The sequence below is a fragment of the Temnothorax nylanderi genome, unplaced genomic scaffold, assembly GCF_030848795.1.
Source record: "Temnothorax nylanderi isolate EJ_2023f unplaced genomic scaffold, tnyl_v1.0 TNYL_tig0439_pilon, whole genome shotgun sequence".
NCBI classification, from domain to species: Eukaryota; Metazoa; Arthropoda; class Insecta; order Hymenoptera; family Formicidae; genus Temnothorax; species Temnothorax nylanderi.
In genome coordinates, this window is record NW_027249501.1 from 122944 (window position 1) to 150460 (window position 27517).

At 36.7% G+C, this 27517-nt stretch overlaps 3 protein-coding genes and 2 long non-coding RNA genes across 13 annotated transcripts; 3 read left to right on the forward strand and 2 right to left on the reverse strand.

Annotated features, from left to right (window-relative positions):
• Positions 1–7: 7 nt before the first annotated feature.
• Positions 8–27457, reverse strand: LOC139782772 (uncharacterized). 3 transcript variants are annotated; one of them, XM_071721825.1, is made up of 22 exons: positions 26957–27457; positions 25454–26021; positions 23097–23207; positions 22472–22563; positions 22217–22306; positions 21741–21844; positions 8294–8358; positions 7879–8038; positions 7214–7356; positions 6850–7054; positions 6553–6714; positions 6096–6377; positions 5454–5702; positions 4979–5154; positions 4123–4272; positions 3640–3922; positions 3279–3488; positions 2378–2528; positions 2080–2302; positions 1879–2008; positions 1670–1790; positions 8–1517 (listed from the first exon to the last, which is right to left on the reverse strand). In XM_071721825.1, exons 2-22 carry the CDS (start codon positions 26008–26010, stop codon positions 775–777), a joined length of 4407 nt encoding a protein of 1468 aa, XP_071577926.1. In that variant the 5' UTR covers positions 26011–26021; positions 26957–27457; the 3' UTR covers positions 8–774. The 3 variants fall into 3 exon arrangements, with proteins under 3 accessions (XP_071577926.1, XP_071577927.1, XP_071577928.1); XM_071721826.1 differs by lacking the exon at positions 26957–27457 and adding an exon at positions 26776–26933; XM_071721827.1 differs by lacking the exons at positions 23097–23207; positions 25454–26021; positions 26957–27457 and having other exon boundaries at positions 8286–8358; positions 22472–22504.
• On the forward strand, positions 6237–8480 carry LOC139782776 (uncharacterized). Of its 3 annotated transcripts, none has more exons than XR_011720989.1 (4): positions 6237–6360; positions 6448–6738; positions 6845–7118; positions 7205–8480. It is a non-coding gene; the product is annotated as an uncharacterized lncRNA (long non-coding RNA). The 3 variants fall into 3 exon arrangements; XR_011720991.1 differs by having other exon boundaries at positions 6448–6694; XR_011720990.1 differs by having other exon boundaries at positions 6448–6694; positions 6861–7118.
• LOC139782775 (uncharacterized) lies at positions 8463–10400 on the reverse strand. Its single transcript, XM_071721834.1, has 2 exons — positions 10033–10400; positions 8463–9432 (listed from the first exon to the last, which is right to left on the reverse strand). The coding sequence occupies exons 1-2, from the start codon at positions 10083–10085 to the stop codon at positions 9105–9107; spliced, it is 381 nt and encodes a 126-aa protein (XP_071577935.1). The 5' UTR covers positions 10086–10400; the 3' UTR covers positions 8463–9104.
• Positions 10381–21565, forward strand: LOC139782774 (electron transfer flavoprotein beta subunit lysine methyltransferase-like). Of its 3 annotated transcripts, none has more exons than XM_071721830.1 (4): positions 10381–10509; positions 12842–13262; positions 15243–15773; positions 19367–21565. In XM_071721830.1, exons 3-4 carry the CDS (start codon positions 15260–15262, stop codon positions 19705–19707), a joined length of 855 nt encoding a protein of 284 aa, XP_071577931.1. In that variant the 5' UTR covers positions 10381–10509; positions 12842–13262; positions 15243–15259; the 3' UTR covers positions 19708–21565. The 3 variants fall into 3 exon arrangements, with proteins under 3 accessions (XP_071577931.1, XP_071577932.1, XP_071577933.1); XM_071721831.1 differs by having other exon boundaries at positions 12842–13031; XM_071721832.1 differs by lacking the exon at positions 10381–10509 and having other exon boundaries at positions 12355–13262.
• Positions 23084–25557, forward strand: LOC139782777 (uncharacterized). 3 transcript variants are annotated; one of them, XR_011720993.1, is made up of 4 exons: positions 23084–24472; positions 24559–24611; positions 24731–24833; positions 24903–25557. It is a non-coding gene; the product is annotated as an uncharacterized lncRNA (long non-coding RNA). The 3 variants fall into 3 exon arrangements; XR_011720992.1 differs by having other exon boundaries at positions 23084–24611; XR_011720994.1 differs by lacking the exon at positions 24559–24611.
• Positions 27458–27517: the final 60 nt, after the last annotated feature.

Sequence of the window (27517 nt, forward strand, 5' to 3'; positions counted from 1 at the left end):
CACGCAGTTGATTTCTCAGCGTTCTATTCATTTATTCGTACGGTAGGTCTCCTCACGATATACAATGGACGTAAATACAAGTGTCTATAATAAAGCGTGAAAATTTCGAGATTTAAGGTAAATTTTCTGATGTGGATGGAGTGCGATGATGATCACTTGTCACATCGACTTTTACGACTATTGCCGATTCAATAATCAGCGATCAGATTACAATTGGTCTGGCGCTCCGGTCTCGAACATATGCGAGAGTATAAGAAATAAGAAAGGATTATATATATGTACTTTAGAGATTTTGGTTTGCAGCTCCTAATACGACTGTATCGCTCATTTGCTGCAATAATGACGTAACTCAAAAAACAAAGTTTTCCAGAAGATGAGATGGTTTTAAATTTAAATCGTTAAAATTTTGTAATATTATTTTAAAATGGGATTTTAGTGTAATAACTAATTGTAAAAGAATAAAAATATCTGACTATATATTTTCATTTAGTGTATTAAATTCTCATCATTGGCAAGTAACTTTTTGAGTTATGTTGTAGCAAATGAGCAACATCGCGTTATCATATAGTCTCCGAAGTCTCCGTTACATAGCGAAAAACGCAATATCGACGAGCATTATCCTAGATAAACTACGATACGAGTACGATACGAAATGATCTGCGATTCGCTTATTAATGTGGAAATTTGTGGCGAAATCCGTTTTGTACAAATTTAACAACCTACGCCTGTTGACGCGTCTGTCGCAAATATACTTTCTCGCGATCTTGGCAGATTTCAAGCTCCCTCGTTGGCGTGCGTGCGATTAAGCAGATAATCGAGGTCGTGAGAGATACGGTCCAGCATGCCGCTGGTCGCGCTGTCGCAGCCGCCCGCCGTCACCACGATCTCCGGCGTCTTCTCCTCGCCGTCGGGCTGCTTGCGCTCGCTCGTGTTGGCGATGTCCGGCATGGCGCTCACCACGTGCTCCCGGCTCTTCAGCTCCGCGCTCGTCCGCGACGACAGCTCGACGTCGCTCTTCACGGCCAGCGTGACGTCCGGCATCGCGCCCAATCGCGACTCCACATCGGCGCTGCAGAGGACCTTGGCCGAAGCTTCCGGGGATACGCTGGTCGCCGGCAGGAAGATCTTGCCGTCCCCGCGATACTTGCCCGACACGTCGCCGCGGAAGCCGCCGCGCTCGTTCACGCCGTAGCCCACCGCCTCGTTGACGCGGGTGCCGCGCGCCGGGAACGCCGGGTCGACAAACACCGGCGGTTCCTGATACTTGCGCGGGCTCGTGCTGTAGTTCTCGAGGTCGATGTTATCCGAATGATCTATCCGGATCTCCGGCAGGAATCTGCTGACCGCGGGGACGGAGGACTTGGCGTAGGCGGACGAGGACTCGGACACGAAGTCACGCATGTCTATGCTACCCGCGGCGACACCTCGCACCTCCCGATATGGCTCGCCGACGATCGAAGACGACGCCGGGGGAGTCGCCGAGTCGTTCTCCACTTCAGCGTCAGCTTTCGAGCACACTAACGAACGTAGCACGAATGTTAGCATTTTCGTCGTGCCAGTAGTCTGGGATTTTCATAATCATTAAAAAAAAATGTCCTTATTTTTGACATCATAATACACTAACTAAAATGACTGACATACTGTCTTAAGCAGATTAAGTTTACAATACCTTTGATGGGTTCCGACGTGTGTTCTTCGTCTACGTTGCGTTTCCACTTGATTCTCCGCAGCATTGGCCCGATAATCGCACTCTCGCCGTTAACGATGTATACGATTATTATACTGAAGCCCTGCGTATCGATAATTAGCGAATAATTTTAATATATTTATTATCTACTGTTTGTCAATACGCCGGCTGTTGTTTGCGAGGAAACTCACCAGGGCGAAAGATAAGGACGCAAATACGTAGTGGAAAATAACGGATGATGAATTTATATAGAAAATAGAGGATGCCTCCATGGCGACGATGCCGCATATGACGATAGCCGCACGGTGCAGTATTCGTATTCTGTAGCAAAAAGACAATCGGACGGTTCGTAAAATGGGGCCACAAATCTTACGGAGCGAATCCGCACCTACCTCGCTTCTATAGCTTCTCTCTTCATCACGTTCTCTTCCACTAATGTATGGACCTTGTGGAGCACCCCCATGTACAGCAGCATGAATACTAAAAACATCATTGTAGCGCAGCTGACAAATATGTTGTAGACGCCGCTGCCATATATGAGCCACCAGGATTCGTGCCGCAATCCGGTACTCTTATGCGTTAATTCGGTTGCAAATACAGCCAAGATCGGGACCCCTGAGAAACATGCGATTACAAGATGACACTTCACACTCTCTGCTATCTGCAAGGTCATTTAGATCGAAATCGTACCAGTTATCACGGCGATCACCGTTGGCTGGAGATGTTGGCTCGGTCGAATTTGTGTGAGCTCGGCATATACTATTAGAGCCTCGGAAATAGGCGCGGACATGCCCACGAGGAGGAACGCCTCTAATCCTATTGCCACGAGCGAGTAAGATGACTGAAATAGTGAGGAATTAACAAAAGAATGTTCAAAAGTCACCTGGATCAAATTTATAATTCATAAAGCCCTCAAATATGCAATATTACATCCAAAACAGTCTATGCTAAGTCCATAGCAAGATGACAACTGTACACAATTCGTAAGATTTAAAATTTAAACAAACAATGACTTTTCTTCGCTAGCAGAAAATTGAATAATTAACGTAGGTAGCTTCTAATCGACCCAACTGGCCAAACATGAATTTGGTGCTTATCAAGCATTTAATAATAACTCACAAAAATTTTAATTAGCATGAAATTATGTTCAAATTACGCCAGTCTAAAAGATAATTTGTACGTCATCAAAGTAAAATTAAACTTGTATGTTAACATAATTAGATAATTTAAAGTTGGAAATAATATCAAGAGACACGGTAGTGTCTCGCGCCAAGTATTAATATTATTTCCAACTTCAAATCATCTAATTATGTCAATATACAAGTTTAATTTTACTTTGATGACACACAAATTATCTTTTAGAATGACGTAATTTGGGCACAATGTCATGCTAATTAAGATTTTTGTGCGTTATTATTAAATGCTTGATAAGGACCAAAATCCATGGTCGAAACGTCGTAATATTTATCAATAAATTTGGCCAGTTGGATCGATCGTAGGATTTACTTCATAATAGAATATCAGAGCTAAAATAATTTTAAATTATGAGAGTTAATGTTCTAAGTATTTAAACGAAGGTATATATAATTACTTCCGGAAGATTAGTGTGGACGGCGTAAATAAAGATGGCCATCGCGCCTATCAATGCACCGCAGCACTGGAGTTTTAGAAAATTCAGCCAGCTTTTGTGCTTCCACCAAAAAGCGCCTAGTATCAAAGCAGACAACAAGCACTGAATGAGGCAACTGCTGCATCCGAATATTATGATAAACGTGGTCTGCTCTGTTTTCGCCAGCACTACCTACAACATTCGAAAAACCAATAAACGACGTGACTCTTCGCTCATTATAGAAAAATTTGTGTAAATAAATTCTTCCACCGTAAAAATTCTGGAATATGCACTTCAGAAGTGATAAAATAACGTAAAAAAAATTTAATTGAAGAATATGTACTTTTACTGCGCGGGTCGTCAAGAAAACAGCTATTGTCCCCGTAGTAGGGCACAAACAATGCGTCATCACATCGCCGGACACCGTATTTGCTATGCAAGTATTGAGATCCCACGATCCAGTGTTATCTATCAGGCCGCAGGACGTGTTCCAGGAGCTCGTCTGATTTTGTAAATGCCGTATTTGCAGATCAACCCATATCTTGTTATATTTATCAGCGCCAAAGGAGGGCACCGCGATAGCAATCGCTCGAGAATTGATGCGAAATTCTAAGTCTGTACCGTCGCTACAAAGATAAAATTTTAATTTATATATTTTAACAAGCTGAGAAGATAAATTTTATATAATTATGGAAATTTCTCTTTTTATATATTTTTTAAATTATTTGTTTTAGCTCTGCTGTCTTTTCAATAAATTCATCGGATTCATAAAAAGAGGCAAGCTTATTGCCTCACGTTCGATCTCTTCTTAAATAAATTAACTTACTCAAGTTCCTTAACGTATGCTGTTGGTATATATCGCGACATGTTTTTGTACACGATAACGATTCCGGTAAACGTGTTATTAGATTTTACATTGCGCTGCTTCTTCTTCCATAATCGTATAGCTACTTTGTCTTCGTACCAATCAGGATATCTGTCATAAATAAGTAATTATTTATACAAAAACGTGAAAACTGATTTGGACATAATTTCGAACGCATATAAATATACAAGGTGCTAAAAAATTATGTAGACAAATTTGGTAGGGAGTCCAGGAGAACAAGAAGAACAACTTTTTCCTGGGAGAGAAGATCAGAAATGCCTCCTTCAGATTCTAAGGAATAATGAAAAATGTGGGAAAGTGAATTTGTGCAAAAATGAAGAAGCATGTAATCCACAAAACATATTTTATTGGTGATTGCAGCATGATAATGCGTATGATAGGGAGTGCCATGTGCCATAGTGGCAACTCACAGCAATTGTTCGAAGTTACGACCGCCGACCTCACAGCAGACACAGTTCACAGCGTTTCTGCATGGAAGCTCGTACACGTCTGGTGTGTCGCATATTGACAATGGCATTTCTTATGACTTATCAAATGCGCTATTATACTGCAATCACCAATAAAACATTTTTGCACAAACTCAGCATTCCACATTCTTCACCATCCCTTAGAATTTGAAGGAAGCTTTTCTGACCATTTTTTCCTGGGAAAAAGTACGGTCATCTAGGACTCCCCCTCCCTCCCCATCGAGTTTATCTACATACTTTTTTAGCATCCTGTAGAAGAATATATTATTTTGAAAGAAGATTTCGGTGAAAAAAGAAAATCAATTATATAATAGATTAAAAGTAATTACATATAATCGGACGAAGGTATTTGAAGGGAATGCGTTATACTGTCTCCACTTTGAGATTGCAGTTGCTGAATATCTACAACCATGGACGATAGAGACAGATGTTTATATACATCTTTCAGCTGTTTGGACCAGTGGATTAAATTGCGTTGCGTAAGCTGAAGCAACATCGATAGTTTCTAAAAATAGATGATTTAGAAATTATAATTTAGCTCAGCGATATGTAGAGAAGAAGAGAGTATAGTTTTGGATATATGAAATAGTTTTAAATAACAATATCTTTCATAAATTTTTTGAATAAACTGTAATTTTTTTCAACAAGACTGTAAACAATGTTATGTAAACAACGTATAGGTACTCCGTAGTTAGTGCAACTTTTGTTTGCGAAATGTTTGAAATTGAGCCAAAAACGCTGTTATTTGAATCTGCTTCTTGTTCAAAACTAGCCCTCATTCCTACATTGTGCCTAGATCTTTACCTCTTGACTCAAGATTGAGTATTCATCGTCCAATATGCGATTTATTATGTGAGTCAAAGCCTCCGCGGACGTGTATGCATCTTGTGGATCGATACTGTGCTGATATCGTTCGATTTCTGCCAACATGCTCATTATACGATCGCCTTCGCCAGGATAGAGCGGCAGTGTACGTTTGCGCAAGATCTCCCTAAAGGCGAGGATCGTGTCCGAACTCGTGGTTTTCTGGTAACCCAATGTCAGACTTCGAAACTGCACAGATTAAATCAATTTCACAACATTGGACATGCCTTGACAATAAATTCGAAACATTTTAAATCAATTGTGGTAAATCAAACTCAGTGTTCGTTAAAAAGCTAACATTTTCACTAAAGTTTCCCGTTTTATTTTATATCAAATATTTTTAAATTTCTATATATATTCAATAATAAATATTAAAACCTAATTAGTGACTAAATAGTAAAAAATACTGCTACGCTTTTTAACTATTACACGCGCTAGTTTGTTTTATCACAATTTGTATCTATGTAAAGATGTTCCATATATCATATTAAAGAAAACCATTTTAATGGATTCTAACCGGGTCATCGCAGCTCCTTGCGAATCAAATCGATTACAAAGTATTAAAGAGAACAAAATACTCACATTATTATACGGTAAAATCAACGGTTCGTATAAGCAGGACGAAAAATCAGGTATTTGCCATTCGGGTGTGGTAGCGTCTTTCATCGAGCAGAGCCTGGACACTCGTCGGCCTACGAAATACCGAGGACACTCTAGCAACGCCTCTGATCCAGGTGCAGTGTCCGGCCATTGCAAACCCCAGGACTTCGCTTTGAAGCATATCGGTATCAATGTTCGATTCATGACTTCGACTCGCACGGACATGGACTTGTGCGCTACGTTGCAGGTGTAAATTGCCGATTTCTAAAATGCCAAACAGGCCGCTTTGTATCGAGTTTACCCACTAAGTCTTCTTAATGTTTCTTAATTCTAGGAGCAAGTTAACTTTAATAGAAAGAGGAAAGATTATGCGTTATTTCGCATTGAACTCCTCATAGTTAATCGAATAAAGAAATCAACGTGGACGGCGCCTTGCTACCTGAGTGTTAGTGATCTTTAGAATGCTACCCGCTGGATACAGATCCTCCCAAACCGCTCGACCGGGCTCCAGTTTGAGCAAGGCGCGATTCTTCGTCCAACCGAATCCGATCCCGATGTTACGCATGTTGGGAGTCATGCAGGTCAGCTGTATATCATTGCCCTGCGAATAATCGTCTGACAATAAGTATATGCGATATGTAATTAGTATAGACATCATATATATAATAATATATGATGTCTTCTTTTCAACAAATTTTAATTATTCGCGCATCGAACGAATCTATTTGCAGCTTACTTTCTCTATAGTGGCGCTCATCGGCACCACCTTCACGTCCGGCTCATCCCTGACCTCGATGTAGATACCTTTGCATTGCTGCACACCCCAGTCAACTACCTGACACGTATATTGACCGGCGTCGAGCAGAGTCGCCTTGTCGATCGTCAGCACCGACGTGTATACATCCGATCCATCATTCGGCATACGATTAATTCGAATTTCTCTAAAATGGCAAAATGATCGAGATGTACAAACCAAGAAAATCATACCCCCTCACGAAGAATGAAGTATATACAAATTATATATATCTTAATATTGTTACTTTAACTGTTGCTTTACGATATTGTAATGTAAACTCTTGAACTGCCGATAGTTGGATTACCTGACAGCTTTACTCGTATTCACCAACATGCTATCTTTGTACCAGATGAAATCTATGCTGTAGCTTCCTTGAGCAGCGCAGGACAAAACGATTTGCTCTCCCAAGTGAACCTCGTAATCGTTTACTTGATTAATACGGAGACTCTGAAACGCGATGTTTCTTAGGGTTTTTCAGTTATACAGCAATTAATCACACTTTCAAAAACGTTAGTTTTGTTTTTGTTAACTGAGATTTTTAACTCCAACTTAAATCTTCGACTTCTTTAGAGGAATTAGAGAGAAGGCGGAGAATGATCTTCAATATCATTCAAATCTCGAATAACTCTAATATAATAATGTATATGATTCTGTTCTGCTTTAACGCGTTGATGTTCAAATGTACAATATTACTAAAATCAAACAAGAGCCAGTAAATAACTAACAATGACTTTTTAATTCGACCAAACTGGCTATCTTTATTTAATATAATTGTCACGACGTTTCGATTGATTTTGGTCCTTTTCAAGTCTGAATCTAAGTCATGAAAGCTGAATTTAAGTTGATTAGACCAAAAGATCTCCTTAACTTGTCACGTCGTGAAAATTATATTAAATAAAGATAGCCAGTTTGGTTGAATTAAAAAGGTATTATTGTATAATGTTACCTATATATATTTATATGAATTACCTGTAACTTAAGCGCGGGCTTTTGTTGGAAGGTGAAGTGCGTGGACTCCAACGCAATTTCACTGAGACGTCGACGCTGCACGAGTCGATTGAGGGACTCGCGAATTTTATCACCGTCGTCGGAATGCCCGAAAAAATGAAAAGTAACTTCGGCCGTTGGTCTGTTGAAGGAAACGGCATACAGTAAAACAGCGACTGAGCACAAAGGATATTTCTCTCAAAAAAAAAAAAAAAAAAAGTATATTTATTTCTTCAGTACGTTACTTCGAAACAAAGTGTATTCTAAATTATTAGCAAGACAGAGGAAAGGAATAATTGATCTAAAGTACTTTATACAAAAATAATTTCAGACGCGATCCGTTTTGATATTTTGCATATAACTGTTACGTTTTATCCTCGAATGTGTACCTACTCACGTCACGTTCAGGATTTTTAATTCCTCCATGGAAGTAATATTGGAGTTCTTTAAGTATCTTGCAAGCTACGGGAAAAATTTTAATGAATTAAGCGAGCACGGATTATACGATTTCGTATAGATAGAGATAGAATAAGATGTAAAAGATATGTATGGGAAATAAAAAAGGCTTTTGTGTTCTTCTTATATATCATATAATATTATATCAATGACGATGTGATTTACATTGTTTTTCGACATCAGCTGTCGATGTTTATAAAGCATACATAACAAACATCAGTTTGTCTTGTGACAAACGTGTATACAATTGATAGATATATACGTCGCATACGCTAATCAATATTTCATATCCTACGACCACCGAGCGAGTGATTCCGAAAGAAACACCACTCGTCTGATCGCAATCGTTGTTCTAACAATAACAGATCTGCCCTCCTGATCAGCTGCTTCGCTTCACACTTTCTGCATTCGAGTAGAGATAAGTACTCGTGTGTCGGTGGAAAGGAAAGAAAGAGGAGAATTGAAGGAGAGTACAGAAAGTGTTTTCAAGCAGCTAAAAACTCACGGACTTGGCGAGATGGATAGAATAAATCTCGCTTACATATATTTACATTTCAATATAAACTGTCCATTATTAGCAGCCTCGTTGGCGAGGCACACAGGACACGTTTCTTGCCGAGTCGAAACTCCCCCTGATCCTTCGCGTGGAGAATCTCTTCGACGCAGGGACCTCAGCAAATGGCTTCGGCTTGTGTAAGACCGCGCGTAATCCGGTCCTTCAGTTTCAGCTCTCAAGGACCAGTCTTTGAGTTTCACTTCGGCAACTTAGGCAGCTTAGGAAAGTATGAATCGTCGTTGCTTATCAGGACGCACGACAAGTCCGTGCCTCCCGGGCACAAGTGGAGCTGTATCGTCTCCTTGGGCACGCTCAGCACCTGGATCCCGATCTCCCGGCAATAAGCCTCGAGCAGGGTCATCTGAAGGTGGCTGGCCGCGTCCATCTCGACGTCGTAGGGCACCAGGCAGACGCTGCCCCGGCTGTTGCACCCTCTGGAAGCCAGCTCTCGAAGGGTCGGCAGCATGCCGCAGGTGACGGTGCTCCCGTAGCAGCGCGACTCCTCGCACCACGACGATTTCCCGCTGTAAGTCATTCTCGATCAATCATTTGCGCATCGGTCCGTTACGTAAGCCGGCGCGACAGTGTAGAGCAAATACTTGGAATTGCCACAACGAGTTTCACCGAATCGCTGTGACGCGACAATTTATACGCTTATACGCGGAAGACGCGGAGCGTTCCGAGACGAGGACAATTTTTATACCGTGTCAAAGATGTTAAAAAGTTTCGAAATATTCTTCTGCAAGCTTCAGATAACGGACAGTAATTTCTGCGGAGTCAAAAGATAAGAAGCGAGATATTTGTATTTCTCTCAAGAATTTATTATCTCCGATAAAATAAATAATTTCTGCAATGTCAAAGATACGGAAATAATGCAAGGTAAGATTTATTATTGCACAACGTGGAACTACAATTTCTCACATCAGAAGAAACGAAAGAGGAGAGATCGGAGATAAATCGACGTTACCTCGTCGCTCGTCGTGACCAAGCATTTCTTTATCACCGCTGAGAGAACCACGGCCAAGTCATGCTACTCCTTCGAGTGTTGCGTGCGAGCCACGTGGAAATCCCGTGCACCGAGAGTACTTATATTTTCTTTCTTTTTTTGCGCGCGCGATAGCTACCTGTCGGTCATCGTGGTCTGCGCGTGGTAGGATTGCGGCTGGCAGCGAGTCATATCTGTGGGTATATCCTCGTCTGTCGGTTCGATCCTCAATGCGCCTCGCTTGCACACTTCACTGAACGTGGGAATTCTCGTGGGCTCGGAAAGGTCCGTGGGACGAATTTTCGGCGCTGTCGTCGACTGACTTTGGCAAGCTGGAGCTGGAGCCGGCTACCGAATCACTTCCTAGTTGCTCGCGGTGTTTTCCTTCTCTCCGCTTTCACTCAACTTCGCTCTGACGCAAACTCGCGCAACACTCGCGTAACGTTCTCTCGCAGATGAGCTCTTCGAGCGGCTCTGCTCATGAGGTTCTCTCACCAAGACGGTATGACCTCGCAAGCGTGGGGCAGACGGCTTTTATAGAGATCGCTCTCCCACTACCGGCGCTAACTCGTCACCGCCGTCCCCTCCACGATTTCACGGGTATTCCTTCGCTTGGGTATGTACATAACGAAGCTTTTTATCGATACGCACACCCGGCGCGGCGAACTTTACCGGGAAACCCGAGGAAAAAGGTCGCGCGGATAGAGAGAGAGAGAGAGAGAGAGAGAGAGACTCGCTCTAACCGAGTTAGATCCTGGGCACCGAATTTCCCGGAGAGAGTAGAATAGCAATCACTTTCGTATCCTAGAACGCAAGTTCTCTGAGAATACAAGACAGAAAAAAGAAATTGACGAAAAAAGATGAATAATTAAAACGATAAAATATTTTTCATATAAAAAAATATATAAAATGTCTATATATGTTTTCTTTCTCTTATCTCTGTTCTTATATGTAGAGAAAAAAGTAATAAAAATTAAAAAACAATTAAGAGAATTTTTTGCATTGTTTTTTTTTGTTTTTTAAACAAAAAGTAAAATTGCGATTAGATTATATAATATTTTATATATAATCATTTTATATGTATACTTATACGATTATTACATTTATACATATATCACCATGTGTGTGGGCAATTTTTCTTAATTTTCTCAAACTTCATTTTTTATTTAAAAAATAAATATGAAAATGATTCTCTCAATTGTTTTTTATTTTTCTTATTATTTTTTCCTGTATATAAGAACCAAAATTATACAAGAAAAAGAAAACATATATGAACATATTTTATACATAATTCTGCTTTTTATATATATATAAACATATTTGCATATGTTTTTATATGAAAAATTTTAATATAAAATTTATATATAAAAACATATTTACATGTTTTTATATGAAAAATTTTTTTCACAACCGAAGAATAACAAAAATGCATTTCGTAATAAGAACAATTTCATGCAAACACCGCAAACACGTGCGAAGTCAGGATCTTATCTCAAAGTAACAAAAACAGAATTAGGTAAACAATTCCAGTTAAAAGGCAACGATCAACATTCATATGAGATTAGAATTGAACAATAAGTTGTGAAACTTATATGGAAATTGTAGAAAGAAACACATGTACAGGATGTTCCAGTTCAGGTCAATAAAACTTCAAGGGACTTCTTATAGGAAATTAAATTTGGAACAAAAAAGTTCCGGAAACACAGGTCCGGAAACGCTTTGTTGAAAAGTTATAGCTAATAAACTTCGAAAAATCACATTTTATTGATGATTTTTTAAAATAACCTTTCAAAAAACCCTTCATTTATTTAAAAAAAGTAATGAAATAAATCTGGTGGCAATTAAATAATAAATAAACTAAATTACACCAATTTCATTTAATTCTGATAAGGCGTTCAAAAGAAAATAAGCTCAAAACAACGAAAAAAGCAGAAACTTGAAAAAACCTTTTGATGATCTTTGTATAAATACTACATTTGTAGCGTTCGCTTTAGTGTAATAATTAGTAGCGAGTAATTTTTTAAAATAAAAAAACCGTGATTTTTAAAATGTTTATTAGCTATAACTTTTTAATGAAGCGTTTCCTATGCGAACCTATACTTATAGGAACTTTTTTGTTCCAAATTCAATTTCCTATAAGATCCTGAAATTTTATTGACTGATCTGGAACACCCTGTATAAATATGTCACGAAAATTAAAATTGTGAGCAATAAAGAAGGAATAATTTTATCTGCCGGAGGAATCCCAAGATAATTAACAATGGCAAATACCAGAGCGCCGATACTGAAATAAACTGATTCATAGAGTCTCGTATATGTATGATTCAGCTTAACGCCACTGGAACATATCGTATTATTTGCTGATCGATAAATAGCTATAGATGTAGTGTCGATTTTTGCGCATGTTTGCGTGTGTAGCTTTTAAGCGATTCGCTGAAACATCGGTTGAACATAAGTTCAAGGTAAGTTTGTGAGAAAAATAAACTTCCCTGTTTTTGTATATGTTCCTTGTATTGTAATTATTCTCCGATTAAGATATGGTGGAGCTTTAGTAAATAAAAAGATATCTTTACAGTTAAATCTAAATTTCCCGTTATTATTCCATATTCATTGCGACTCAGAGTTCGCGAAATTTGCAACATTAATCAAAGAGTAATCAAAACAAAACAGAACGAGCCTGCCCGTTGACCGTATTATTGATATCTCATATTGATGTTTCTCTCACAGAGAATTGCATAAAAACATTATATGAATATTAATGTCGCTTTTTGCCTCACAGTTTTAACTATAAATATTTGTAGTGGAAAAGTCACAGCGTTAATCCCGATGGTTCAACGAATAATAAATATTTATTAATATTGACGGGAATATCGCTCCATATATCAATAAAAAAATTACGTCCAAACAGATTTAAATGACGCAATTAATTATACGCGTTAAACTTTCAGCGGAATAAAAATTCCACCGGAAACTACCGAGAACCAGCCGTGTTAGAAAACATAATTACTTAGTAGCAGCGCAAACAATTTTCACCGACGGCGAGAGACAGCGTTCAGGTCGAGGGTGACGCTTCACATCAATTTATACGGATTATCTAGCGATCTCATCGTTACGTCCAACTTCTTCGATTCACGACACGTGCGTTATTTGTATGTAAATCGTCATGATGACATTGCCTTCTAGCGAAGTTCATCGAGAACTGGAAAATTCACCGCAAGAAAAAACCCAAGTCTGAAAATAGGTCCAGAGCATTTTAATACACTTTCGTAATTTAATTGCTCGTTAAAGTAACTCCGAATAACTTCGTGAGTGCATTTGAAAAGAGTTATAAGCGAGGCCGCGAAAACTCTTGCCTTTTGCATCATACAGGTACCCAATATCAATATCTCGTTTCATCATCCGCAAACACCTGACTAGGAACAGCCATGTTCATCGACCGTTGCGCGCGACTATATCGGTCAATAAACTTCATTTTGATAGACGATCCGCGACGACTACGCGTATCATCTTCGAATCGATTATACGTACGTCGCGTTATATTAATGGTACGTATATATACGCTTTGCGAAGATGATGCAAGTCACGGATGCTTTGTTCCATCGATGTGTATGTTTCATCAGCCGTTTAATTTCCGCGATAATGGAAACGAAGGATTAAATCCACCTGGAAAAATACACATCGAGCGGGGAACTTTCTGATGAATGTGCCACACGGCATTATTAATTTTCCGCACAATCCGATCTTGTCGCCTAAAAAATTATACATAATTTAGAATAAAATAAAATCAATATTTCCAGTAAATCAATATTTTCTAAACGCTATACGATATTTACTTACGCAACAAAATAATTTGTTAAGATTTATTTCCTGCAGAAAGAACATATTACTAAAATAATAATAAAAATGTTCATTATCAAGCATTTAAAAAAAGAAATGTAAAAAATAATATTACGAGACGTTGATATACGTTAAAAGCGTCGGAGAGTAACCAAACACTAAATATAGTCGCATATAGCAATATGGAGAGATGATTATGTGAATTCCGCGTATACCGCCTCTTTTGATCGTATAAAAATCGCAGAAACCGAAGGTTTGCTTTCGTAACCATTTCATTGCATCGGTCATCCTCTTTGTGTTAATTAACGAATATAATTGCATCTGCTAATATTGCTACTCATGACAAATAGAGAGAGAATGCATAATGCGTATTGCGGAATAAACTGCGCTTATTTCGATGATATATCAAGATTACATCGAAGGGAATTATCCTTAAAGGTTAATAAATTATGCTATATCGTATGGCTGTATTGTGTAAATAAATACATTTAAATTTATTTAGAACTAATTTTAGGACGTATATTTCTGAATTATAAAAATATAATTGTTTAACTAGTCTTAACTAGTTTTTTTAATTCTCATTCTAGAAGGAAGACTATTCTTCGTAAAAAGATACTTAAAAATAGAACGATATATATTGAAGGATTCTAAAGACATTTGCCAATTAAAAGCATTATAATAGTTATAGAGAAAAATAATTCTCAAAAGTTACAAATCAGATGGATTTCTAAAAGTTTTCACCTGTTTCTTACTCGGAAACAAAATTTTCGTCATTCAAAGAAGCAACAGGTGTTTTTTTTTTCGTATCTCTAACTGATCTGATAAATGGAACATTTTATAACCGAAGGCTCGAGGGGAAATCCCAAATATCTTGGACATAGATTATCGTCTTTGGTAGATATCCACTTTAAAACGAGACATATAACTAGAAACATTTTAATAATTAGCACAATTCTGCTTTCGTCGTCAGCCGTTTTTCCTTATTATTCTCGCGTGTTACGAATGCCGTTTGCGTAAATGCAAATTTCTCTAGGGAATAACTGCAACGTTGACAAAACTGATGACATACTTATTGGAGTATAATGAGGAAATTTTCGTATTTAACGTAAAATATTTTAAAAATGTTTTTACTATTTTATTTCTCAAAATGCTTTCAATGCGCTTTATTATAAAATTTCCAGAAATTAAGACGCAGAAGTTTTTGAAATAAATAACGAACAAAATATTTTCTGTATTTAAGATTCTCAAGTTAAACGCAACTTAACTAATCGATAATCTTATCGCGAGCATAAAATAAAACAAAATCATCATTGCTGTGATATATTTCTTGAAAGATAATCACTTATCGGCGTCTTTATTGAAATCCGGTAGTTATCAATGATCATGTCTCTCCCTCTTTGTCATTTTGTAAAAATGATTTGATTCTCAGATGTAGAATATATTTTTAGACTTTCCTGAAAGCCACACGTGTTACAGTTACATAAACAGTCTATAATTAGCTATTCTTTCTAGGTTTCGAAGATATAGCGATGATTATCAGGAGAAACATATGTTTAAAGAAACTACTTTTCGCACGAAAATTTTCAAGGAGCACAAAGGAGGCGTGGGACAATTTTCTACGTAATAGCCACAGAACGTCGCTTAAAAGATTTATTCAGAATCATCACGACGTAGCGAATACGATCTTGAAAAACACGGAGATGACTAGTGATCATTTGACTCCGGAACTGAAGTTATTCCTGCTAACAGAGAACTGTCCCTTATATCACGAGCCATTCATTGATAAAAGTACAGATGGAAGATTCGATTTCTTGACCAGAAACGTATTTCAAGATCCATTTTGGTCTATATACTGGCCTGGAGGCCAAGTACTTACGAGATTCATTCTGGACGAAAAGGAAAGAATTTTAGGGCGCATGGCACAAAATGCGAGAAAAGATGGAATAAGGATATTGGATTTGGGTGCGGGATGCGGCGCTACGGCGATAGCTGCAAAATTAATGAATGAAACGTGTAAGATTGTTGCAAATGACATCAGCAAAGGTTGGTATATACAACACTTAATTATTAATTTATTATTATTAATTTAAATAAAGGTATATGGTGATAATAATTCTATTCTTGAAAAAACTTGAAGCGAGTTGACATTAAAAACACATTAATTATTAATTAATATATGCAAATATACATATATTATAAATAACTTCGGAATTAAATCTGTAAAATCTTTCCTTAAATATAGAATAAAATTTTAGCTTGTAAATTTACGTTATTCAAAGGACATATAAGAATAAAATAAAACCGCGAATTTGAGTCCCGACTCGATTTCTCTACTCGACGCGCCGTATCGCCGTATCAGTCATAATTGCAATACCCTTGACTGATAACGTAACTGATAACATAATCAGCTAGATACACGCCATATGTGTGTTGAGAGAGTTCTAATAAGATAAACCCATTAATCTGAAAAAAGTAGAATAATCGTGCAGGTATCTAAGAGTCATCGATGTCGCAATTATTATTGACATTACGGCAAATATGACACCATAATATTTTACAATAATGTAACAAGTAATGAAAAGAAAAATTGGTTTCATCATCAGGAAATATTACATGATAAATAGACGTTTGATTCATTAACAATCGTACAAAAACTGCACCAAAAAACGATTGCGACAATTCATAAATCTTCCAAGATAAATATGCGTATCAATGTTGCTCATAATATAACAGCATATGCACGCGGTATTGCGTTTGCTCGCAGTTTCCTCGAAATAATAAAAAACGTCGAAAAGAGAACTTTCACCTCGTGTGAAGTTCCACGAATGTGAAGGAAGTAGGGGAGAAAGAAGATCCGTGTTGTTCAGGGCCTGTCTCGATTGCGACTCGCGCCAAGATCGAGAGGGTGAGGAAACGTGCCAATGGCGTAATGTTAAGTGGATCACTTTACACAGACCCTGATGGTTTAACAGTTTAACTAATAGGCTTTAAACAAAGCGCTTCTCGTTTCCAAAGAAGAGGAAATTATGAAAAACGAGAAGAAAACAAAGTGAAGAAGTGGAATGCCAAATTTGCATCTCATGTATGTCCATGTTAATTAAATTCCTTTCAGTATCTAGAGTAAAATACCTATAGTAAGTTCAGTACCCATAAAGTTTCTGTGAAATTTTCCTCTTTCCTAAGAAGTCTCTGACGGGAATTTCCTCGCGACGGGGATATCCAATTGCCTTCGGATTTCATAAGTTACACGTTACACCATTGATCTGAAGAATGTTAGTAGCTAAAAGAAAAACAAGCGACTGAGAATTCAAAGGGAAGACTCGAAAGATTCCCTTTGACGTCACTCGTATCTATGTATGGGTTTATCTGTCGATAAATAAATGTGCGTACACAGCGACACCGATAATTGGTACGAATCCATACGCAGATAAGACCGGATTCCATGGGCATGACTTAAAAAAAAATAAAAAAAAAAAGTGCATCCGAATGTATCCGCCCGTTTCGTCGTTCACGTGCCTGCCATGCCTTTGCACGATCGTGTTGCACGGAGCGACCAAAACAGTGTTGATAAGTGGCTGATAGTAACTGTCGCGTTTCGTATTGCGCACAGTACGTAGAATTAATGCCCTCGAGAGCGTTTCTATCAATGACTGGCTCGCGCCAGAGATCCTCCCTTCTGACGTGTCTTCTGCGTGTTTCTTCGCTGATTGAGCTCCCATCGGTTATCATGAAAGTCGTTGACACGTCGTTAATTCTTGATGTAACGCCGCAACTATTGCGCGTTAGAACAAATAGAATAACTCGCGTAATACTTGCAAGTCTGGCAGTTTTCTATTACTATTCATCAATGGCATTATTCCCTCTTATTATATTCTTCGCAGAGAGTTCAGGATTAAAATTATTAATTGAGTAATAACTTGAAAAAATTTACATGATCAATATTGATGCTTCGAATGAAAAACTCACGTCTTGAAAATTAAGCAGGTGAAGAAAGGTGGAAGAAGGTGGGACACGGAACGGGTTTCCCCAGGATTTTACGCAGGCACAAAGAGGAAGGAATTGCCTCTCGTGCGTCAGAGAAAGGCTGTCGATTCCTGGTACTGCATCTGTGTAGCATGCCAAACGATGAATCGTACTTTCTAACAGACGAAGGAAAAATTGAATATTATTCGCTCGTAGGATTCGCTTTAAAATCTATAGAAACAAATTCTCGATACAATTAATAAGGACACGCTATGCCGAGATTGAAAATAAATAATCGGCATTATAAACCATATTAATCAAATTTTAACATCGTGAATACGTTATCCTGGAATTAGTCTGAAAAAAGGAAAATATAAACGAGTTGCGCTAATAACATTTTCTGCTAGATTTTTCTTTGCTTACATTTGGAAGAAATAGTGTTTCTAGTAAAATCCAATGTATACAAATAGGGTTTCCGACATCGTTTGCTTCTCGTGAACTTCAAAATTCGCGGAATGTGATTATTTCGTTGCTGGCATAGCGTTTCATATTAATCTGGCGTGCTTTTGGTTCGAATCGATATAAGTCAAGGACGTTGTGTACACGGCACAAAGACGCGTGCGGTCTCCGTTCCAATGTCCACGAGCAAATCAATCGCCATGAGCGACAAAAACTCAATGACATAATATGATGGATACTATCAGTGTTCGAGAATTTCACTTTCTCCTGATTATATCTCTGTTCGTGGTGGCATTCAACCGCAAAGATTATTCGACGATTTGATCTTTGAACATATCGATTATCGAACGAATTATTAGATAATATTATAGAATGGATAATAGATGCGCATTCTATTTGTATTATTAGTTATGTCCTAAATGAGTGTGTAAGATTTCTTATCAACAAAACAAAAAATAGTAACAAAATTAAAAAATAAATTACAGAACGTCGAATTCGTAATTTTTCAAGCAATTTGTACGAAATTTGAAAAATATCAAATAAAGTAATAGAAACACATCCTAGGAACAAATCAAAATACATTTTTTGTTAACAAAAGATATCTATTCAGATATCTATTAATAATTTTTACATAACAACTATTAGTCAATAATTACTAAAAGTTCGCATTTCTGAAGACTGTAATTAAAACTAAATAATGAAGTAAACATCTATAATAGATGTAAAAACGTGAGCGACATTCATGAGTAAATCTATTAATAGAATGTATGACTCATTGTCAGAGTTGTAGGATAGTGATAATTGCGTGCGCGATACGGTCAGTTACTTGAATGAAAGAATGTCTTTTGATTACTTGCAAAATTAATTATTAGTGATATTAGTGTATTTTGAATTATTAGTAATTCCAATAATTAAGAGAAAAGAGAAATAATTAAGAAAAAATTTTTAAATGTTACATTCTCTATTAAAATATAGAAAACGTAACATTTAAAAAATAGAATATTAAGAATGAGTGAAACGTATGCGCAATATTTGCTATTAAATATATTAAAAATTTTAAATTAAATTATGCAATATTGCATTAAATATTTCTCGTAAATTATCAAAACCATTAAAATTAAATTATCATCATATTGAAATATACTAACGATAAAATGTAAAAAGCAGCTTATGTTGACGACTAACAAAATAGACATATGTTTCTTTGATTTCAGTCGCTTGCGTAGCTATTGCGATGAATGCGATATTAAACAACGTAGACATTGAGGTGTTGTGGGAAAACTTGTTAGAAAAACCATTAGAAGGTCTATACGACGTGATCTTTGTGGGTGATTTATTGTACGACGAGGAAATAGCGAACACCTTAATGACCTGGTTGGAAGACGCATATGAACGAGGTGCGCGAATTTATCTAGGAGATCCAGGAAGGCACGGATTGAGCGAAGATCTCAAAAAGCGATTGAGATTGCTACGACGATATTCTTTACCGGAAAACATCAGGAAAGAGAATCACGGTTACGACGTGGCCACTGTATGGGAATTTGACCAGACTTGAGTGGCTGACGCATATTAGTAATTAAATAAAGGATAAAGAACATTCTAAAGTCCAAAAGTTATTCCAATATTGAACTTCAATTTCTCTTAATTAAATAATATTTAGTATACATTTATAATGTATCACCATAAAAGTTTTTATTTTTAAATGCTTTTGCCTTAGTTTTTAAACGATCCTTCAAATCTTGTAATAGATATGACAGCGATCTGAAAATTTTTCATAAATAACTAACAAGGGAAGGGTCAACCCTCGGGGTCACCGATTTTGTCGAAATTTTACTAAAATGTAGTATTGATATAGAAGTGACAAATGCTGTACGGAGACGATGCGCTTCTCAACCGTTGCCGAGAAATCGCGATGTACTTATATTACAGTATACATCATATACAATATATTTATTATTATTATTATTACTTTTAGACAAAAAAATGTTTATGATTATAATTTTAAAACTGTGCATAAAATGTTCGTAAAATATTAGCGATTTTGAAAGTAAATAAAAATATATATATATATATTGGCGGGGATATTTACATAATATTAAAAAAATTGTATGTATATTTATTGGTTTATTTATTAGTTTTGTATAGGTATAAAAAAAAGGTTACAATAAAAAAAGGCTCCTATATTACTACAAGAAAAAAGAGAAATAGCATTTCGTGAAGATGTTATAAAAATTCACTCTTTAATATTGCATCAGTTAAATGCTCCGGTATTTTCACTTATGATTAAATACGCATGGTTTGCATCAAAACTGACGAGCGAACGGCCGAGCTTTTTGAATGTTAATGACGTGTGTTTTCCTGTCTCATTATTAAAAACAAAATGTGCTTGCGAAAAAATTGGATTTATAAAGTGTGCTTGGTGTAAGTCAGTTCTATGTTTCACTTGTTTTTTTTATTTCAATCACTCTAAAGTTTGTAAAGTTACAGAGCAAGACGACGAATAATCGCAATCATTTTATTATAATATTCTCTTTTTGTACGCCTTTTTTTATTGTAACCTTTTTTTTATACCTATACAAAACTAATAAATAAACCAATAAATATACATACAATTTTTTTAATATTATGTAAATATCCCCGCCAATATATATATATATATTTTTATTTACTTTCAAAATCGCTAATATTTTACGAACATTTTATGCACAGTTTCAAAATTATAATCATAAACATTTTTTGTCTAAAAGTAATAATAATAATAATAAATATATTGTATATGATGTATACTGTAATATAAGTACATCGCGATTTCTCGGCAACGGTTGAGAAGCGCATCGTCTCCGTACAGCATTTGTCACTTCTATATCAATACTACATTTTAGTAAAATTTCGACAAAATCGGTGACCCCGAGGGTTGACCCTTCCCTTGTAAGTATTTCAGAGAGATATATACATGTATGCTATAATTAGTTAATATTCATACTGATACTCTGACGTATATTCGGATATTTCTGTATTGTTACTAAGCATAGCTTACATTCAAGTCGCAATAAATTGATTGCTCCTTGGATTCACTTACACGGATTAGATTGTAAGTAACAATGTGTCTGTTCAGACGTGCGTTCTTCAGCGTAAATTGACGCAATTGTACAAAAATCATTATCACATGTAATTGCCATATTGTCGATTGCGATTCAATATACACCGCTGACCGACGTCATGTGCTTGTGCTTACGTTAAACCAGGAATGTAGTTTTACATCGGGAAATCTCTGTAATATTTCCAACAGTCTTCGAAACGCCGCGCGCACGCATGCATGCTATTTTAAAAGCTGAGAATCCTATTTTATTATATAACCCATTTATGCATATCTCGTTTTTACATAAACTCGCATGTACATGCGTCAAAGCATGCGTGATTGTTCTTTTATTCTTCATACTCTTATCGCAAACACTTCACGAAGTGCGTCACTATCAAAACAAAATCTCATTTTGGCAAACGATTGTTGTTAAACAATATAAACAATATATAAATGTTTTTTTTTTATCAAAAACAGTCAAATGAACCAAATATCTCCTTTTTACTTACCTGCTTGCTGACAAATAATTCCAAACTTCCTTGTTGAGATATCAGACCCGTGCGGAGAGACGTAACGTTCGACAACTTGATTCTGCATTCGTACCTCGATCGATCTACGAATACAAAGTCCATGCGTCATATAAGACGTTCCAAGTTCGTCGCATTTTCTTTTACGAATTCTTTGAGTAATTTCGAATACATATTTTAGCTTGACCAAAGTGTAAAAACGTTAATGTTTTAATCAATCAAGCTTCAGATATATAACTAGGTAAAATAATATCCTTTGTTTCATTTCGATAAAGCTTATATTTAAGCTTAATTACAAAGCTATTTAATTTTAAATGTTAGATAAAATTTAAAAAAAAAATCAAGATTGATCAAAAAGTCTAAACTAAAAAAAAAACTATGCTGAAGACTCGCAAAATACATAAAGAAAAACAACGTCTAGCAATAAACTATTAGATGTGCAAAAGATTAAAACTCACTGTTGTATATCTTTGTGCCGTCTTTACAAGTGCACGGCTGCTCCTGCTCGTCAACAGGACATTGCAGTATGCAATTCTCCGAAGCGCATTCTGTGAAGATATAACTAATCAGTTCTTTCGAATTCCAGAGATTCTCGTGTTTTCACGCGACTTTCACTCGCGACTTTACTCAGCCTTATCGTTAACGATGAGTATGAATAATCTGTGTACCGAAATAAAACGGATCAAACATATCTAATCAAGATAAAATATTACCGGTGTCTGAGGTGTCTAAAAGACGAGTTTCGCAGTTGTGCCCAACGTAACCATCCGGACAATCACAGTGCATTGCTTCTGCCCCAATTTGCCTGTAATAAATGCAGCTTATTACTCATTCAGCAAACCGCCTTATCTCTTAAAAAAATTTTTTTTAATTATAAAATATTATATATAAAAATATATAAAATATATAAAATTTATATATTAAAAATTTATATATATAAATTTTATATATATAATATTTATCTATATATATATAATTTATATAATTTTTTATAAAAATTTTTTATTTTTCAAATATATTTTATGATTCTTTATAAGATTTTTACATTATTTTACAAATTGAAAACTTTTTGATTCTACAAGAAAAAAAGTCGCACAAAAACTTATGGCTATTCAACTATGTAATAATGTAAATGGACTCAAAAGTAATAGCATATTTTATCACTTATAATGAAATAAATATTCATGGAAATATTTAACATTGATTATATTACACACAAAGCTATCTAAAGTTTATTTCAAATAAATTAATATTGTGTTTTTATGTATATATTTTTCAACTCATTGCATAATCTTTCTCAAGCATATCGTTGTACTGATAGAGATATGTATTTATTACCTGCATGTAGCTTCGTTTTGGCAAACTGGAATATGTTCGTCGTTAAAACACAACGGACCTTCGTTGCAGCTCCTTCCGCTAAAACCATCGAAACAATCGCACCAGAAGGACCTGCGAAAGAAAATCCGTAACAATTAAGGAAACGTTGTGCTTTCAAGATGAGTAGGCAAATCGCGAAAGATCATTAACGATTCATGAGTTGCAAGATTCGTAATCCTATAGCAACTACTTTTTGTAAACATTTAATTTTTTGCGATGTATTTATCTTTGAAGATATAAGTTTCTAAAAGATGCGAATTTCGAGAGTGATTTTCTAATAGCAAATTGGCGAAACTGTGTTATATTAAACGAGACTAAATGTTCTCTTCCTGTTAATGAAAATGTTGCAACTTATATAGAAGGAAAATAAAATATCCCGTTTAGATTTTTATTGTTTTTAGATTATTAGTAAAATATCCTTTTTATAATTAAAAGATGTAGGTAGCTAAAATAAAAGTATTACGTTTACAATTCACAGTCTGTTGTTGCAAAGATTATTTTAGATGATTATATTAGTTGCAAGAACTATAATAATTATTTTAACAGATTCTTTTCTTCGTCAGTGAAAAATTAACCAGAGATATATATTTTTTGACCAAACTGACTTTAATATCAAAGATTCTTACATTGACTTAACTCGACGTTTCGACACTGGTTTTGTGTCCTTTGTGTCGAGTTGTGTCGAGTTAAGTCAATGTAAGAATCTTTGATATTAACCCTTAAATGCCACCCGGGGTCCAGCGGACCCCAGACCCTTTAGAATGATATATTTTCTAATGTTCCCGCCAAATATGGAGCTCATATTTATTTATTTATTATTTTTTATTTTTTTGCTTTTGGAGCCAACATTTTAACTGTTGGCGTTCTTAATTTTTTATACTATGTTGAAATTGAAATTTTAACAATATAAGCATTTTATTCTCTTTTCTAAGCCTTGAACAACATTGAAAATAATTTTCATAACTAAATATCAAAAAATCAATAAGTAAGGAGACATTTTTCATGCTGGGGTCTTTTAGACCCCATGTGTCATTTACGAGATTCTTGAGAGGTGTGGCATTTAAGGGTTAAAGTCAGTTTGGTCAAAAAATATATATCTCTGGTTAATTTTTCACTGACGAAGAAAAGAATCTGTTAATTTATTACACACCACTGACCTCAAGAATGGTGTTTTGGAAGGATGGATTTTTTGAGAACATCACCAAGGATTATGGACATGGCAACACAAAATTGCTGAAGTCATGGATTAACACAAGGAACAGGATCTGCAGATTGAGCCAACAGCTCACCTTTTTAATCCGTTGTAGGAAATAATAATCGTGAACAGGATTAGATAGGTAGATATTTCCTTTTTAATTGTTCCTTGTGTGACATTCGTTTCTGTAACAGCGTGCTTGTAATGACTTCGTTATGTACATTTTAGAAATCTCTTGAAAAGGACACAAAACCAGTGTCGAAACGTCGAGTTAAGTCAATGTAAGAATCTTTGATATTAAAGTCAGTTTGGTCAAAAAATATATATATCTGGTATAATAATTATGTTTTCTCAATACAAGTTAACATTTCACATGTAACTTTGGTTAATTTATTTTCAGCTTTCTTTATTAATTAAATTTCTTGATTAATCTTCTGCTGTGATGTGTAATTTCGCACATTGTCTGAAAAGTTTGTCTTCAACTTCAATAACGCGAGCGCTTTGTAAGTTCAAACTTCAAATATTGTACTTGTTAAAGTTAATCAATATTGCAAAAGTGATTATGGTTTCAGATATGCATAAGGAAAATTAATTATAAAGAAGCAAGACAGAGATAATAATGCGCAAGTATAATCAAAAGCAAATTACCACGAAAACTATACATAAATACATAAATATTCCTACAAGTAAAAGGTATACTAATGAAATAATACATAAATGTATAAGTGATAAACAAATCAGCCTCGACTGTATATTTCTTAATTTGACCCGCGGTATGACAATAGATTGGTAGCAAATTTGCTGAGATATCGCAACAGATTCTGTGTTATCTATATCCACATTAAAGTCGTGTTTTGCCGAAAGAACTTACCGACATAATCTGATAGCAAATTATCTGCAGAAACCGAGCAGAATCTGTCATTTCGTATTACATAAATATTTAAATAAAACATATCATTTAAATAGCTATAAAATGGCAGATTTTGCTCAGTTTCTGCAGTCATTGTGCCATTATATTTTGTCAGCAGATTCCGTTACATTTCTATCGGCATTCTATCGATAAAATTTGCAGCAGACACTTTCAAAATCTGTTCCCGACGAATTTGGCTAACCGGGAACTCACGTGTAATCCGCAGAGACGAGGCAGTTGCCCGCGAAGGAGCAATCACGTACAGTGCACGAATCGGGATTCGGGTGTTCCTCGGTCATCTCGTACGTCACGTTGAATCCATACACGTCAAGCAGGTCATTCAGCACCCTGACGTGATTACCCTCGAGCCGATCAAGCTCGAACTCGACCACCAGGAACTGCCTGAACGTCCTGAGGCGTCGGTACTCGAAAACGTTACCCTCGGTCACCTCTTTAACCAGGGCCGCCCCATAGTTCATGGTCTCGGACTCGTAGTACGCGTACTCGGTGAAGCGCAGCCCCTTGTAGACGTAGAGCTGCGTCAGGTAGACAACGATGGAGCTGTTGGTCGACGGGATGTCGGACACGTCGATCACCCAGCGGCACTTGATCGGAATCGGAAACGGCCCGGGGAAATTCGGCGTGTGTACAACACCCCTGGAGCCGGCCAAGTGACCACCACAGAACGGGTCAGCGTCCATGGTGACACCCGAAAGATTGACGCAGAGGAGACCCAGAAGAAGAGAAACGCCTGATACGGTCGCCTTCATCTTCGCCGAATCTATCGGAAAATAACGACATGAGAAAAACGTGAGCACATAGAGATGTTAGAATTACCTAATGATGAACATTAATTCGTAGGTAGGTATTCTCCAGACGAGATCATACATTAATTTTTTTCTTATAGATTCTTAGGAGTTCCTAAAAAAGAATGGGATTTTTCATTTTCTGCGAATACCTTTCATTTTTTCATAGTTGGTGTAATATAACATTTGTTAAATTCATATCTTGTAATATATATTTTTTTAATAATAATAATAATAATAATAATAATAATAATAATAATAAATTTATGTACAGGGTGTTTCTTAAGTACAAAAAATTGAAGGGGATATTCCGTGACTTATTAGCTTTGTTTTCAAAATACATGGATGTTAAAGATGCACCTGTAGTGCGATTCTGTAACTCGTTATGAGGTATCGACTATCGTTGTGCAGATATTTTATATGGTAAAAAAGCTGCGCAATTGTCGTTATAGCTCATAACGACGGCATAACGAGTTACAGAATTGCACTACTGGTGGTTCTAAAAATGTTTTATCGGTACTGGAAAATGGTTCTTACTACCACATGTACGCATACTAAATTTGAAAATATCTTTATAAACGTTTTCCAGATTTTCGAAATTTTCATTTTTTTTTCACAACTTTGACACCCTATATTTTGAAAACAAAGCAACTTAGAACACATATATTTGTAGAACTTTTTCTCCATAAAATAAGCCACGGAATATTCCCTTCAATTTTTTGTACTTACTTAGGAAATATCCTGTATAATCGTACAACTCATTATAATGTTTTTAAAAAGTCTAGAAAACTGTCGGGAAAAAAAGGAGAGATATTCATATCAGTTATCAATCTGTCTCGAGATAGCGAATTGGCTGCGATGACCCAGGTGATAATAAGTCGGCGTAAACATATGCTTCTCAACGCGACACCTTTTTCACCCTGCCCGCGGCTCGAGCGAGACGTTGCTGCGACACCTCCAACTCCAAGTGAACGACCTTTCGCGAGTCGGCTGACAGCTCTATATCTTCTCTTCGCCGTTCAATCGGCTGTCGCCCTCCGCGGGGTTTCTTTCCGCATCAACGGGGTTCTTTCCGGCATGATGACGTCGATATCAGAAATGTTGCGCTCGGTCGGGCTTACCCGCGAACCGAATACCGCGCAAAAGCGCGAACCTCGGTGGATGGGGGGGTGTCCGACGCATCTCTCGATCGACTACATTGTCGAGAGATTCGCGAGAAACGCGAAATGCGCGATTCGCTGCTCGACAATTTCGATGGGAGGAGCGGCGGAGGCGATGGCGAGGGAGACACCTCGATAAACGACCTTAGCACGACCTTGCAACCGCTCGCGACCGAGGTCACGCGCGCCGATGTTGGATACTGATGTCCTTCGTCCCTCTCGCCTCTTATCACGGGATACGCGCGAAGTCGCGCGATCTGCCGGGCTGCTGCGGGCGTTAGCCTCCTCCACCGAGACCGCGCGCGCGCGCG

Excerpts from the sequence above, each read along its gene's own strand:
- LOC139782775 (XM_071721834.1), bottom strand. The coding sequence starts at position 10,085 with ATGACTCGCTGCCAGCCGCAATCCTACCACGCGCAGACCACGATGACC. Across the intron at positions 9,433-10,032 it reads CAGACCACGATGACCGACAG|CGGGAAATCGTCGTGGTGCG; the intron begins GTAGCTATCGCG and ends AATGACTTACAG.
- LOC139782774 (XM_071721830.1), top strand. The coding sequence starts at position 15,260 with ATGATTATCAGGAGAAACATATGTTTAAAGAAACTACTTTTCGCACGA. Across the intron at positions 15,774-19,366 it reads TGCAAATGACATCAGCAAAG|TCGCTTGCGTAGCTATTGCG; the intron begins GTTGGTATATAC and ends CTTTGATTTCAG.
- LOC139782772 (XM_071721825.1), bottom strand. The coding sequence starts at position 26,010 with ATGAAGGCGACCGTATCAGGCGTTTCTCTTCTTCTGGGTCTCCTCTGC. Across the intron at positions 6,715-6,849 it reads TGAGCGCCACTATAGAGAAA|GGCAATGATATACAGCTGAC; the intron begins GTAAGCTGCAAA and ends GATTATTCGCAG. Across the intron at positions 2,529-3,278 it reads TCCACACTAATCTTCCGGAA|TCATCTTACTCGCTCGTGGC; the intron begins GTAATTATATAT and ends TCACTATTTCAG.